The 17,125-nt window shown below is 37.1% G+C and overlaps 1 protein-coding gene across 2 annotated transcripts in view; it reads right to left on the bottom strand.

Annotated features, from left to right (window-relative positions):
• Nucleotides 1-16,847, bottom strand: part of LOC136885097 (zinc finger protein 60) — a 28,112-nt gene extending 11,265 nt beyond the window's left edge. The window contains exons 1-4 of one of the 2 annotated variants that reach the window (XM_067157551.2): nt 16,736-16,847; nt 13,298-13,426; nt 6,368-6,426; nt 4,482-4,537 (exon numbers count right to left, since the gene is read on the bottom strand). In XM_067157551.2, coding sequence (XP_067013652.2) covers nt 4,482-4,537; nt 6,368-6,426; nt 13,298-13,426; nt 16,736-16,801 — 310 coding nt within the window. In that variant the 5' untranslated portion in view covers nt 16,802-16,847. Of the gene's footprint in view, nt 1-1,690; nt 4,538-6,367; nt 6,427-13,297; nt 13,427-16,735 lie in introns of those variants that run through there. The other variant, XM_067157550.2, reaches the window with a different exon arrangement.
• Nucleotides 16,848-17,125: the final 278 nt, after the last annotated feature.

Raw genomic sequence — 17,125 nt, 5'->3', positions numbered from 1 at the left:
CCGTACATGACCTGGTGTTATGAAATATTAAGTGTGGTCATAGGGGATCATTTAATGCATGTACAGTGCTGGGCATATAAGATCAGCTTGGCAGGCAATAGTTGGGTTGTAGTGATGACAGATTTAAATCATGTGGTTGCGATGGTAAAGTCTGCATTTTTGAACACAAGAAAGCGAAAATATAATTATTTACAATTCTCAACATCAAAGTATGGTGCTTCAAAGGAAGCAAAGCTTTTTCCTGCACCTGTCATAACCAGATGGAATAGCTGGTTTCAGACTGTCTTCTAACTGAGTGCTTTCTTTACTAACGTTATTACATTTTTCAAGATGTTTGACATGAAAGATATCAACAACTGTGGTATTAAGTACCTGACTGATCTGAGTGACTGAGAAGTGAACAGGTTTCATGCCCACGTGGTTTTTGTCACAGATCATGCAACTGGATTGGCTGACCTCCTTACTGAACTTGAAGGGTCTCTGTATCCTCCCTCTCATCTCCTTTACCCCGAACTTCATAACCTTGGCCTGTTTTACCTTCATTTGTAGGGGAATTTTTCTGTGGCAGCATGTAGAGACACATTTGTCAAAGCTGCTCATTCTTCACAGTGCAAGCCAGCCACATTGAAAGCTAAAGACCCCAACCATAAGCATTTTGTGTCAATTTCTCAAGCTTTGTAAGCAAAAAATATAATTTTGAATAACAATGATAAATTAGATGAGCTTGAGAAATTGTTTGGAGTAACAGATCCCTCACGAAACAATATCTGGTCTGGTTACTGTTCTCTGAAACTTGCAATTTAAACGCAGATGAAAGAAAGTGAAAAATGTGATGTCATGCTTGCATTAACTGCAGTTCGGACAGAGTTGAGCATATTTGCTAAATACTGTCTTGAGTTGTTGTGGACCCCAATGAACAATGTAGATAGCGGGTGTGTGTTGTCACATTACAACACATGGTTACAGACAGGTGGTGCAATTTGAAAAAAAGCAATGCCGAAGTACTGACAATGCCTTCTTTTGAACAATGAGGACAATAACTGCACTCCATAAACTTGGAATCGCTAAAATTAATAATACCATGAGATTATTTTAACTTTGTAAATTTTGGAAAACCAGATGTTAATTTTGGAAAAAATAGATGCTAATTTTGAAACAAATAGATGCAAATTTTTCAGGTCCCTACATATTACTGATTCTATAAGTGCAGGTATGAATGATTTTGAATTTATGGACAATGAAGTCTTTCGTATTTCCTTAAGTTCTTGATGGAACTCTTGTATCTTGTGGTTGGACTGTATATTAACCCTTTCCCACGGCCATTCTTTGGCTACCTGTCTGAAAAAACTTGGGATAATAATTTGCTTGTCAGAGATAGTTCTGCAGTATATTCACTAAATAATTTATTTTGTAAAAATCATTCTCCATATCTGTTTCAAATTTTCCAACAAGGAAGGAAACACTAAACTTATTCTAAAATGATTCTGTATGGGAAGTGTAGGGAATTCAGTGGCATCAATTTAGCCCTTAGATGGCAAAGGATGATGGTTTGAAATTTAAGTACGCTTTGCTACAAAAAGTGTGGGAGACAACGTTAAAGTCCAGTCCATGGGAAAGTGTTAAATAAAGGTTGATGATGCAGCTCATTTTGCTAAATACAGGTTTAATGAACACTTGAATCAGCGTGCACATGTTACACAATCAACATCTTGATATACAATGAACATGAAGATGACATAACTTGAACACAAAAAGAGTGATTTATGGAGAGATATTGCCATGGGGCTGTATGTGGTTACCATATGCCAGAAAGTTCAAATCTCAAAACAGTGAACAAATCATGAATAAATATAAAGCAAAGTTAGTGCATACCTTATAATTAACATACTCGCCATGTTGAAAATATCAATTTTCAATATAAATTAACTCCTCACATGAATTATTTACAAATGTATACAGTTTGATGTGTGTTTGTGATCAATGATCTTGTCAAAAGTGTCTATACAAGGCAGACACAGTTGTTACAGCTCACCATATTGTCTCTTCTGTAGTTTGCAGTGATATCACACATATAATCAGATCAGCTCCAGGACGCTGCTTGGTGACATGTCCCAGACTTCATTTCATAGGTGGTAGGTTGTCATCCTTTATCATGACCAGTGTATCTGTTTTAATGGCATTTTGGGTAGTTAACCATTTGTGCGGCATGTAAGTTTTTATCAGTGTCCAAAAGTGTTGCCGAATCTGCTGGATACGCTGATTTCACGACAGGTATGAATCTGGTGTGTGTGTGTGTGTGTGTGTGTGTGTAACATCTGGATGAGGAAATGATGTAAGCTATCTTCCAAGAAGAGGGTGAGCCGATTTCAGCAGATGAAGATCAAGTGGAAGTGAGGACTTTAGAGTTAGGGGATGGGTGTTAAGGATATCTTCAATTTGTGCAAGCAACTTGTAATACTCTTCAAAAGTCATAACACGTTCAATATAACATTCAGTGGACTTAGAACCTACCTCGCAAATATCACTGCAGTATGGAGAATATGGTGATATAAATATCCAATTAAATCTCTCTTTTTTTAAAAATTCACTTAAATAATGTTCATTTTCTGTGAAGAATATACCCTGTTCTTTCAAGTCTGAATAAGCTCCAACAAATTTAGTACTGTTGTTGGAATATATTTTTAAAGACATTGCCCAACAAGAAGCAAATCGACGTAAAGCCAAGAATAAATCAATCAGTCATCAAATCTGTTACTAGCTCCTAGTGGATGGCCCCCATCACGAAACTTACAAATAAGACAATGTAAAAATTTGTAAGTCTACTTTCTTTCCCAATTTTATTCTTGATTTGAAATGGTCCAGCACAGCTGACACCAGCCATATAAAATTCTGGTGCAGACTTGATACAATCCTCAGGGAGGTTTCCCATTAATGGGCTGAGTTGTAACGAATCTCATGCCTTCCGTCAAGCAGTGCATGCTCTGCAACTGCTGACTTGTCATATTGCCCCAGGCAACGGTTCCTTTTGTGCTCCATCAGGTGTGTATTGATACTTCTGATAGTCGTGCCATTAAACAGATGCACAACTGCATGGTATCCTATAGACTCCAGTAGATGTTAGAGGGTCACATGGATCTTTGGCAGAACGTAACACATTTCGTACCCGTCGAGTCGGCTGAAAAATTGGTCTTAACATCGTAATGTTTAAGGAGCCTACTAATATGATTCATAGTGTCCCGAATATACAGAAAAATAAAATCAATCTCTTTCTCAATGGATGGTTCTTGTTTATTGTCGGCTGGCTGACTTTTGTGATGGACTGCCCTCCTGACCTCTTGTACCATATATGTAAGGCTTGATCAAGATGCCATAGTTTTTCCTCGCTGTACTCTGGTTCATAGAATCAGAGAGCGCAGTCCACCAAGATTTTTCATCATGGCGCGCATCTGACCAGGATGGTGATTGGAATCTTTGTTTAAGTAGCGATCTTTGTGTGTTGCTTTTAGATGTACTTGACGTCCTAGGGATCTATCGTTCTTCCTCTTTGCCAGCACATCCACAATGAATTGTATTCAAGAATGAATGCTGTTAAAACATCCAAAGAAAACCATCAAGTGCCTCATTTCCATGTCCTCATACCACAAAAGTATCATCCACATAACGAACCAACAACTGGGTTTATTTAAAGCATTCTATAGAGCTTATTGTTTCTAGTGGATGGTGTTTATTTGCTGCCCACTGATCACTTCCTTCTTCAATTTTTTTCAAAGACAATTTTAAAATGGTATCAGAATTCTGACTACAGAGGATTCAAAGAACCACTCGAAGAATAGTTAGGCAGCTCATCTCCTTACTCCCAAGTTTTCCCATCATGAAGTTTGCAGCATTTCCATAATACTACTGATTTCAGTGTGTACCCTCGTGTCTTCTTAGGTCGGACGGTCTCCTGAAACTATCCCCACAAATTGAACATATAAAAGTGGATGTTTCAGTATACGTACTCTCATGCCTCTTGAGATCAGATAACTTTCTGAAAGCACATCCACAAACTGAACAAGCGAATGGTCTACTATTATCGTGTGTATTACGATGTACTTGTAAATCAGACGAATTTTCGAAAGTATCTGAACATACAGAACAAGAAAAGGTCCGTGTTTTACTGTGTATTTTCTGGTGTCTTGTAAGACTTTCAATATATTTAAAATTACTTCCACAAATCGTGCAGGAAAATGGCTTACTTTCATTGTGTACTACGCCCTCATGTCTTTTTAAGTCAGAAGGTTTTTTGAAGATTTTTCCACAAGCTGAACACGTCAGAGAGTCGATACTCGTGTGTTTCTTTGCTGAATGAGTTAACATATGGTTTCTTAGAGCATCTTTTAGTGAAAAAGTACTATTACATACTTCACAATGATATGACTTCTCTACTGCATGAGTCAGTAAATGGCGATTCAAAGAATATTTACGACCGAATATCTTACCGCAATTAACACACGAATACTTCGATCCTCCAGCCAATTTTGCAGGATTCTCCACCCTGAAATAAAGCAAGTAAAAACATTACTTTTCTTAGAACAAAAGTGAATGTTCACGTATGAAAATATAGTACCAATATATTAATGATGCTGGGTCAGTGTGTCTTTATTATTCTGATGATGACATCCTACAGCATTCCCAGATCATCATGGTTATAAAGACTAGATGAAGACATGCACTCCATTACTTTACATAATTACATTTTGATATTCAGAAATATGGCTGAAATCACTATTACATAAAGTCCCATAAGCAAGGTGCCTAAATATTCAAATGGAACAATAAGCATTGTTATGTTAAGTGGGTTTAGGAAGGCATTTTGGATACCAATCCATTTACAAAAGTACTGTACGCCAAATTAAGTGATGTCCCTCTGGCTTTCATCATTCACCCAATCTTTGACATTAATTCAAAATGGTACTTTACTAAAAAAAAAAAAAAAAAGAAAGTTGACAGTGGACCCTTGGATGCACTCTTGGCTCCATCAAGTTATTCAGACCGATTTTCAAGGGTGCCAATTTGATAGTAGGATGAATAATGTATCAATCAGGATATTCTGATTAAATGCAATTTGAGTATCTATTGTTTGCTACCTACATGCTTCAAATTTTATTATACTACAACCTTACATTTCCCTTTCTTTGCACAGATTGCAAACAGAAATGAAAACAGTTATAGTAAATATTTTATGCATAAATTTGAGCAAAACAAAACATTGTGAGGAGGTAATCATATATCATTTCTGAATATTTTCTGTTCTCGGTTTCTATTTTTCCCTGAATTTTCTGTACCTTTAAAAATACATCAGTAAAATGCTCAAAAATAAATATAAAGTAAGTTTTGTCTGAAACATTTCTAAATAAAACTGGCCATTTTAAAAATATCATCTAGTAATCATTTCATCCTGCCCGCCCACCCCAGTCCCTTTTCCTCTTTTGATTATTGTACTGCCAGTTAGTTCAGTATTTAAATTATTTCTATAGAGTCAAAGTTTCATTAAAGTATGCTCAGCTGCCTTCACATGATAAACAAACATAAGGACCTACATTACATGCAGGCAGAAACTGAACCAGAAGTCCTTAATAGTAATGGGTAACTTGTGAATGAGTTGTTCAAAATAAATGCTTTGCTCCTGTGAAGTGTGAACTAACCGCTCAATTTCAATGAACTGGTAGTTCAAATACTTCACAGTTCTCACTCGTTCACTCGCTCAATTCAACCCCTCTCCCACTATCTCCACCATTCATTACCCCTTCACTCCCAGGCCCATCCTACCTGTCAACTATGTTCTTTATACGAGACAGGCTTCTCTGTTTATCTTTTCCTCATCCCTATCAGCCATCATCTAGATGCTGTACGTGGGTAAGCCATGAGGTGTCCATAATTACATAGCTTGGCCACCTGTTGGTAATATTATTAAGTATAACAAAGCTTTACTGAGTGAGTGAGACACTATGAATGAAGTCGCTGCTGAATGACATAGTGACAAGCTTCTTCAGGCTTTGTTACTTCATGAATAAAGTACTTCATTTGATCTATTCAAGGTAAAGTGTGTGAATGAGTGAAATAGTTCATATGAACAAATCGGTTCAACACATCGCTAGTCCTTAAATGACACAGAAAGGATTTATAGTCAAACAAGGTGACAATTTCCATAGTGTACACACAGATCTGCCCCAATTGCTATTTCTTGTGCAGAACAGATATTGTGGTTTTCCTATCGCACAACCTTTGATGGTTCCATTTGATGATCCAAGCAGCTTCTGGGCTGATGACCTACCAGATAAACAAACAAACAAGGAATAAATTTTATTTACAGAGATTCACTTACTCATGTACTGTGTCTTCATGGGTGTTGCCTGCTTCATTCTTTATTTCTTTCTTCACATCCTGCAGGAAAAAGATTATTAATTATATTCAATTACTCATGTACTATGTCTACTAGAGGGTTGCTTGCTTCATCCCGTGTTTATATCTTATTATTTGTTATGCAGTAAATGAAAATGTACCCATTGTTGAATTTTTTTTAAACAAAGCTTTTGTGATATTCCTAAAATGCAGAAAATTGCTAACAATTTGATATGAAAACCATAAAAATACCTTAAAATTTAGGAGAGTTTTAATAATAATTCTATTTGCTTTACGTTGCACTAACTACTCTTTTACAGTTTTCAGAGACGCAGAGGTGCCGGAATTTAGTCCCTCTGGAGTTCTTTTACATGCCAGTAAATCTACCGACACGAGGCTGACGTATTTGAGCACCTTCAAATACCACCGGACTGAGCCAGGATCGAACCTGCCAAGTTGGGGTCATAAGGCCAGCGCCTCAACCGTCTGAGCCACTCAACCCGGCTAGCAGAGTTTTAACTGTTTGAATATACCATACAGGAAAGTGGTATTTCAAGAATAACAAGGTTATTGTTTATAGAACAAAAATACCACCTTATTTTATACATTTTTCGTATTTAAGAAATTATACAGAAACTTTCAAAATTTGTAAGATATTACACACATAAGATAAGAAAAATGTTCCAAATCAATTTTTTTACTTCAAGGCAACAATTTAAGTTGAACAGTTGTACTCAACCAGTCATACAGTTCCTTTTTGTTGGCAGTTTCTTGTGTACAACTAGAATCAAGATAAGTCTATGTATACATCCTTGCATTAAGCTCTGATATAATTATAAACATATTTCTTACAAACTTCAGAAATGCCAGCAGGTTGAATGACTTGCAGGAACCCAGAAGACACATTTCCAATTGAAAAGAGAGTGAATGAATACTATAGAATCCAGATCATGCTAACATATTACACTACTTTGCTTTTTGTCAGTTGTATTAAATTCAAAATGGTGAAATTTAGTGATATCATGCACTTTTAAGAATCTATGTTCTGTGAAGGTGGCTTGCCCATTATGAGTTTCTACAACTACATACATCAAACCCTTCTCGTTTCCTACTGCAGCTGGTGAGTTTACCTTTGACATAGCTGTGGACTGTTCTACAGTTTCATTGAACTCACTGATAGAAGATATATGGGTCACTCTAATTTTTTTTCCTCTTCAGTAGCCCAAAAGCCCCACGCAACAGAATTTAGTGTGACCCACAAGCAAGAATGACAAGACTATCTTCTGATTTTTGTTGTTACAAACTCTCCATTCAAGACAACCCAGTATGATAATATTTTTGTTTTTAGCTACACAATGAATGTACAAAGTTTGTTCACCATAGCTCTTAAGTGTTTAAGTAGTGGTCTAATAATGTTATTGTCTCTACACCACACTAACTACTTTGTGGTTTTCAGAGATGCCAAGGTGCTGGAATTTAGTTCTGCAGGAGTTCTTTTATGTGCCACTAAATCTACCGACATGTGGCTGATGTATTTGAGCACCTTCAAATACCACCAGAATGAGCCAGGATCGAGCCTGCCAAGTTGAGGTCAGAAGGCCAGCGCCTCAACAGTCTGAGCCACTCAGCCTAGCCAGTAGTAGCTTCAAAGGCTAAATATGAGGTTGGATCCTTTACTGGAGCTTACGCTTCCTGGGATATGATAATTCGCTTCTTTGTTTACAGTTTCACGAATGACCCCCAAATATTCTTGTCTTAAAAGTGACTAAAAAGCAGAGTAGTCCTGACTGTAAGGGCCTGCTTGGTAGATGAAACTCTTGTGCCATGTCCAAACAGTAAGTAATTCTGCATCAAGAAAAGACAAGTTAGCCTATGTGCAGAGGTCTCTTTCCCACCAAAACTTTCAACAGCATTGTTAACTGGTGTCCAGTAATAGTTTTTGCTTTTCTTTAGAAACAAGTTGAAAGTGAAACTGCATTTTCAGGAGATTTTCCTTTTTCTCTTCTTCTGTGGCCAATGCTATCCTTTAACCTGACGTGTAATGCAACTGACAAGTCCAGCATAAATCAGACATAAGATGGAGGATGACAACATCATTACAAGTCTCAATGAAATGTTAGAAAAAAAACCATCATTGACACTGCTTGCCCTTGGCCTTTTTCTCTACAAGATGCTTTTTTTTTATTTTGCTAGGGGCTTTACATCGCACCGACACAGATAGGTCTTATGGCAACGATGGGATGGGACAGGCCTAGGAGTTGGAAGGAAGTGGCCGTTAGTGGGATTCAAACCTACTATTCCCCGGATGCAAGCTCACAGCCGCGCGCCTCTACGCGCATGACCGACTCGCCCGGTACAAGATGCTTTGTATGTTTCCTGGAATGAAATTGTGTTTCATGCAATGTAAGTAGTTTTAAATTACAATTATAATCTTCTCTGCTCTGTCGAGGAAAAGAAAAGAAAACCTTCCTGCTCAGCATAATTTTGCAAGAATCTAACAACTTTATCAGCCTGTGAAAAGTTAGTTACTCATTTGTTAGTCTTATCAGGGTTGCCATGCACTTTTGCTACGAGTCCAATAAAACTGTGCATTTTATTAAACACTTGAACTTCTTTACCTTAAACATACATCTGAACATGTAAGTTAATCTGGGCTTCACACGCCTTGTTTGTGGTTAATGGGAGTATGCCACTATTGATGAATCTGATGTTAAACAGCAAAGGTACCTCAAAATTACTTGGTCTAGTTTATTAACATATTGTTGTCAAAATCATGTTCTGCACATTCCAAGCGCACTGACAGAATATCTTCAACAGTAAATGGTTGGCAAGAAAGGATTTTACAGCCACAACCAATTTGCAAGAACTGAGTAATTATATTCTTGTCTACAGTATCAAATTGAACATAAATAAACTCTTGTTCAACATCATCTACCACAACAACAGCATCCCCAGCATCACTATAATCCATAATTTCATTGTTATCATCTGCTTCCTGTTCTATTTGAAGTGTAAAGTCATTAACTGAAATATTGCAAAGATGACATTTGGTCAAGGTTTAAACCTCTCTTGTAAAATGTTGTTTTCCAACAAATGGTGGTGTTTCTTTTCCACATCACACATTCCATTACTCATGTACTATGTCTACCAGAGTGATGTATGGTTCATTATCAGTGTCTTCCTTCACATCCTGTGAGAAAAGATTGTTTATTATATTCCCTTACACATAGTAACTATCAGAGGGCTGAATGGTTCATCATCTGAGTCTCTCTTCACATCCTGTGGGAAGAATAGTCTTTATTATAGATGCAAGTGTAATGGACTAGTATAACTTGGAAACAATTCTGTGATCCATGGGTAAATAATGGAAATATTGAGCTTGATTTATTATTATTATTATTATTATTATTATTATTATTATTATTATTATTATTATTACTTGTGAGGAGTAACCCTGAAGTTGTTTACATCTATTAGTATTATTATTTACGTAGTTATCTACGACTTTATTTGATGTAAATCGTGGTTGTGTTATTTGTGCAGTTACGTCATGAAACACCTGCTGTATGTATATTAATGAGTACCGAGTTCGATAGCTGCAGTCGCTTAAGTGCAGCCAGTATCCAGTATTCGGGAGATAGTAGGTTCGAACCCCAGTGTCGGCAGCCCTGAAAATGATTTTCCACGGTTTCCCATTTTCACACCTGGCAAATGCTGGGGCTGTACCTTAATTAAGGCCAAGGCTGCTTCCTTCCCACTCCTAGCCCTTCCCTGTCCCATTGTCGCAATAAGACCTATCTGTGTTGGTGCGACGTAAAGCAACTAGCAACAAAATAAAAATATGAGTTTATTTAATGTTAGAACACATAATTAATAGTATATAATTTAATATTACATGTATATATATATATATATATATATATATATGATGTATAAATCCAATGCAATGTTGGGCAACACAAGGTAATAGTCCAGAACAATGTATCTTTGGCTCTAGAGAGTTACAGAAAAATCCATTCATTGTAAATAGGTTATTGGAGACTCTCGAAATTACGAGAAAACATGTTGTGCCATATTCTTCTAGAAGCCTGGCCAGGCAATGTAGATAAAGAGGCAGTCTTGGGAGCTGAGTGGAGTTGTTTTAGTGAGAGTTATGAATGCAAGTCATTAATCGAGTATGAGAATTTGTTGCATTGGTAATTAGTTGACATGAAAGTGTTGCAGTCTCTTCTTCTTCTTTGTAGTAGTCAAGTGTTCAAAATGGTGGTTTATTGATGTGTGTGTAATATGTATATAATGTGTAAATAAAACTGTACACAATCGACAGCATTTCGTGTGTGTGTCTTTGTAGTGACAACATTATATACACTTACTAACGCAATGTTTCTCAGAACAGATACATACTTATTCTGGGCTTTTTGTTTTTGCTATTTCTTTCATGTTGCACTAACATAGGCAGGTCTTATGGTGACGACAAGATAGGAAAAGGCTAGGACTGGGAAGTAAATTACAGTGACCTTAATTAAGGTACAGTACCAGCATTTGTTTGGTATAAAAAGGAGAACCATTGAAAACGATCTTCAGAGCAGCTGACTGTGGGGCTTGAATCCACTGACCCAAACCACATAACCATCTTACACAGTCATACTGTATTTCTTTCTTCATATCCTGTGGGCGAAAAAACAATATTCACTATATTCCCTTACTCATTTAGTATGTATACAAGAAGACTGTATGCATCATCTTCTTTCTTTCTTCATAACTTGTGGGAAAAAGTTCTTTTTCTTATATTCCCTTACTTATGTACTATATCTACCAGAGGAGTGTATGCTTCAATCTCTCCTTCTTCATATTCTGTGTTCAGTACATCCTCAGATTATTCCAACAGAACAAATATGACCTAGGCCACCATAGCTCAACTGGTAAGAGTATCCAACGAAAAATCGTTGTAGGTTCGGATACCACTAGGATCCAGTTGGCCATTTTTGTTCTGTACTTAACATCTCTTTGGTACTTACAACATGTACAGAACATGCCCTAATGTTTTTAATAATAATAATAATAATAATAATAATAATAATAATAATAATAATAATAACTGTATGACCTTAACTACCTTACGTGGACATATAGATTAGATTATTATTACGAGAAAAAAGCAACCCCCTGTGTGTGGGCGACACAGACAAGGAATACACCTACGGTATCACCTGCCTGTAGTAAGAGGCAACTAAAAGGGGCAACCAAGGGATATGAAATTAGAACCATGAGACTACTTGTGATTAGTACTATTACATGAGGAACACCATGGGTTGATGTTACTTGTCATTAATACCACCATGTGAGGAACACCATGGATCTACGTTACATAGGAGTAATACCCTTATGTGAGGATCACCATGGGTCTGGGCATTGCCTGTGGTTAGTACCATCGTGTGTATCCCACCAAGGTGGGGGGGGGGGGGCACTCGGCTGCCCAGACTAATGTCCATGCAAGAAAAGGTGCCGTATGCTGCACTGGAATGTGCCTGTTCCCCTGTGTTCAGAATGGATCTGCACTAGGTACCTATGAGTAGTACCACTATGTGAGGAACACCACAGGTTTGGCTGTTGCCCATGATTAGTACCACCTTTGCTGGCAGGACCTAGTGTTTACAGTGCACGATGTCTTCTGGTATAGGCTAGAGCAATTTTTTTACTTCCATTGATCTGTCTCTGTTTTATCCTTGGCTTTGACAATATGAAAGTGACTGAGGTATGATCGATGCTAGTAATACCATTCCTTATGCAGCCAGTCCCTGCTATGAATGCATGGTGCATGCATTTCAGTGGGCTTGGCAGACATATGTAATCGCAACTCCTGGCTCGGTGAGGAGAGCAACAGGAAACTACCTCACTCCTCATTTCCTTAGTACGCCTCTTCAGTGATGCCTAGGTCATCTATGACAGCTTATGGCAGAGCTGTTGAGGATACAACCAGCCTTAGGGCTGAGGACTGAACATACATACATGTGAGGAACATTATGGGTCTGCATAACCTGAGGGTAGTACCATTATGTGAGGAGCACCATGGGTCTGTGTTGCCTGTGGGTAGTACCGTAATGTGTGATATGCCGTGGATTTGCATTGCCTATGATCAGTATCACCAGGTGAGCAGCACCAAGTGTATACATGGTCTGTGATTAATTCAACTACGTGAGGAACACCATGGGAATATCAGCACCTGTAAATAGTACCACTATGTGAGGAACACCATGGGTCTGTGTTGCCTGCGAGTGGTGCCATTATGTGTGAAATACCATGGGTCTGCATTAGCTGTGATTAGCACCACTATAGGAGGAACACCATGGTTCTGCTTTACCAGTATTTAGTAGTATTATGAGGGGCTGTTGATCTGGATTTTGGACCCCTTTTTATGACAAGCATCATCTCAGAAAAGAAGGCATTGTAAATTGGATCCACTGATTGTTTTGGATTCATGGTCATTTTTTCATCATTGTTTTATATTTTAGTCAGTGGATACATTTTGAAGTTTTAATTATCATTTCATTTTGTTGCACTTCATACCATTAGGGGCCAATGACCTGTCTGTTAGGCCCCTTTTAACAACAATCATCATCATCATCATCATTATCCTTAACATCAATTTGAATGATATATACATTGCACTTCTACAATAATCTATATTTTTATCATTTTATCACAAAATAAAGCATTGCAAATTAGATCCACTGATTATTTTAAATTCATAATCTTTTTTCATCATCATTCGTTTTAAATTCTTGGCAGTCGATATATTTTAAAACTTTAATTATCATGTCATTTCTTCCCACCTCGTACCATAGGGGCAGACCTAGATGTTAGGCCCCTTTAAACAACACGCATCATCATAATTATCATAAAAAATAATCACCTTGATTTCATTATCCTCCTTGACTAAGCTTGCACCAGTGCCTTCCAGAATCTGAATAGCAAATACTTCTTGTGGTTCAAACTTTACCTCAGCTAACTTATCAGCAGTTGGAAGAGGTAGATTTGAAACCTAAGAAGAAAAAAAATGGTTAATCAGAAGACAGCTGGAAAATATATATACCTCTACACAGCAACTTGGGGAAGCTATAAACACCAAATTACATACCATAAAAGCATGTAACTGAAAATAATAATTAACTTGACAATATTACTTATAATAAATGAACAATTATATATATAGCTGAAACTGAGTTTTATGTGTATCAAGGTGAAGAGCAGATTTCACATATAACTATCAATTAATTACATATCACACTTAGATATTGTCATATAATTATTAAAATAAATTTCTCAAGTAAGAATCATGGTTTGTACTATGGCCGCATGGCCACTTCCCATGACTTTCACTGCCAGGATGAGTGGCTCAGTCGGTTGAGGCACTGGCCTTCTGACCCCAACTTGGCAGTTTCGATCTTGGCTCAGTCTGGTGGTATTTGAAGGTGCTCAAATACATCAGTCTCGTGTCAGTAGATTTACTGGCATGTAAAAGAACTCCTGCGGAACAAAATTCTGGCATCTCCAAAAACCGTAAGGGAGTAGTTAGTGGGACGTAAATCCAATAACATTATTATTATTGACTTTCACTACACTACTGCACCCAATGACATATGCAATGGAAGTCCCACAATGTACAATGCCAACTTTATAGTATCCCATTTCTAATTCACATGTATTTAGGCAACAACAGGAAATACATTTACGGCACTATTTTAACTCTGTTATGTGCAAATCAACTGCCTCGTAATCTTTTTCTTTTAGTTACATAATGTGTAGTAAATTCCCATGATCTTCGCTACACCACCACACCTCCTCAACATCTGCACCAGAAGTGCCGCTGCCAATAGTGCCAACTCTAAATTTACTGCATTTCTATCTCCCCTGTGTTTTGATCAGAGGAAATGCATATGTCAGTAATATTATATTAACTTTGGTATGTACAAATACCCTGGATTTAATGAAAATGAATACATATAATACCAACTTGTATATAAATAGGTTATGTACAAATGAGATTTAATTATTTTTTTAAAGTTACATTTTGCCAGGACCTACAGAAATGTACATATAAAAGAGAATTACCCAGAACTGAGTAATGTATAAGTCAGAAATGTGTACATATTCAATAGAGATTCAAAATATATATCTAATCACAGTCAAAATTATACATCTATAAAAGTTAAGAAAATTTCCAATAACAGGGAATTAATCAAACAGAGAAACTGTGTAGTTACCAAGGCAGGATAAGTGCGCCATGTATTTGTAACATGTTAATCATGCTGTTTATCATGTTGTTTATTGCCCCCTGCTGCTAACCAGATCCTGTCATGACTCCATAATTTTTCTCAACGAGTTCTAAATATTGCACATCTGAGATTTCCAACTTTTCTGTCATTTCCTCAGCATTTATATTTAAATGTAATATAACAATTCTTCTTCATCTTCTTCTTCTGGTCCTTTTCAAACACCTGTGGGGTCGTGAGTGCGACTGTGTCACACATCTTGATTTGGCTCTGTTTTATGGCCAGATACCCTTCCTGACACCAACCCTATGTGGAGGGATATAATCAATATTGCGTGGGTGGTTGGTGGTGAGGTGCATTCTCTGAATGTGAAGAGGAGTGTTGGGACAAACATAAATACCCAGTCCCCGAGCCAGAGGAATGAATCGAATACAATTAAACTCACCGACCCAGCCAGGAATCGAACTAGGGACCCTCTGGACTGAAGGCCTCAATGCTGACCATTCAGCCAAGGAGTTGGACCAAATGTAATGTAACTATTATGTATCATTTAATAAGTTATCACAAAAAGTACTGACAAGCTGATATTTCTTAGCTTCCAATTTTAAAATCAACAAATTAATCTGCCCGAAATAACACATAATCACAAGAGTATACTCCGAAAAATTCACACTTTAAGAACCCAAAACAGTGAGGAATAAATTAAATAAATATATCAAAACAGATAATTGTACAATAAATATGTTGGCATGAGGATGAATAATGTGATCAATGACTAAGTCCAGATTCATCCCTTCAGTGCTGTGCAAGTAAGAGCATTGATTACATGATTCTGAGTCTGCTGCAGGAAAAACATAACTGTGCCTCTGACTGCAACCATATGCCACATGACTTCAAGAGTATGGCAGAAGTATCCATAAAGATGGTACAACATACACAAGTTATATCTATCCCTTTCCTGTTTGATGACCTCTACGGGCTGTATTGTCTTGAATGTGATGGCTAGATCAATTACTGTAAACACGCATGTTTTGTTTCATAATCAAAAGAAAAGATGCCAGTTCTACGAGTGCTGCCAGTGATGGAAATACTATGAACATTTTCATGTTGACATCTTTCAAGCTCTTGGCTAAGATGGAATAAACGCTGTACTATTCATAACTTTTTAATTCTTTTGACAACTTGCTTTATGTCGCACTGACACAGATAGGTCTTATGGCGACGATGGGATAGAAAAGGACTAGGAGTGGGAAGGAAGTGGCCATGGCCTTAATTAAGGTAGTGAAAATGGGAAACCACAGAAAATCATCTTCAGGCCTGCCGACAGTCTGTCATTATTATAAAAATATTATGCTTTTATCAATTTTTGGGCAACATCACATCTATAAAGTATCAGATCATAGCTTTTAGAATTGATTTTCTCTGTGATATTAAGCTTTTATTACTGGTATTATGTCCCACTAACAAATTTACATTTTTTAAATGCCAAAATGCCAGAATTTTGTCCCACAAGTTTTTTATATGCCAGTAAATCAAACCACATGAAGGTGATGAATGTGAGCACCTTCAATATCACCAAGCTGATCAAGAAATGATTCTACTAACATGAAATCAGAAGGCAGTGTTATCCATGGGAAGGAAGTGACCGTGGCCTTAATTAAGGTACAGCCCCAGCATTTGCCTGGTGTGAAAATGGGAAAACATGGAAAACCATCTTCAGGGCTGCCTGAACTGTTTAATATGTTTGGCCTGATCTACACCAACTAGCAATTTTCCTGCCAGAAGGAGTAGCTGTTAAACTGAAAGCTGCATACATGTTAGTAGATTCAGCTTTGAGAATAAGAGGAACATACCAACAAATTCCGTATTTTCAGCATACGTCCAACGATGTAAATAATTCTACTTTATTTTAAGATTAGTATAAAAAAGCATAGGCCTTAAGAGCATATAGCGATATACACATAAACTTCAGTTATAGCAATATAGATGTGAATAAAGTTACGTAACCAGCCAAACATATTAAACAGCAAAAGTTTAAATTCTAATCACTACATAAAATCATCTGGAATGATACTTACAGGTGAAGTATTTGTTACTCCTTCATGCCAGACTGGTTCTTCTTTAATGTCTATATCCAGGTCCATTTCACAACAAGAATGGCTTGTAAATTACTTCCAATTACTTTGAACTGAAACATGGCCAGAAGAATGTATTTTGTTACTATTATTGCTGTCTGGCTTTTCTCTTTTAATTAAGTCCATTCAATCATCCACTCAATCACTGAAGCATTCATTCATTCATTCATTCATTCAGTCATATAGAATGGAATGTTCTCTCCCTAACACAGCCAGATACTGCAGTGCTAGACTGAGAGCATGCATTCAATTAATTTCATCATTCACTCATTCATCCAATCAATCATTTATTCATTAATGAATGCTCTCTCCCTAGTTGGTGGCTATCTGGGA

Source organism: Anabrus simplex, chromosome 13, assembly GCF_040414725.1.
Source record: "Anabrus simplex isolate iqAnaSimp1 chromosome 13, ASM4041472v1, whole genome shotgun sequence".
In the NCBI taxonomy this organism is placed as follows: Eukaryota; Metazoa; Arthropoda; class Insecta; order Orthoptera; family Tettigoniidae; genus Anabrus; species Anabrus simplex.
The sequence above is the reverse complement of the archived record's forward strand: the minus strand, read 5'-3'. Positions and strand labels throughout refer to the sequence as shown.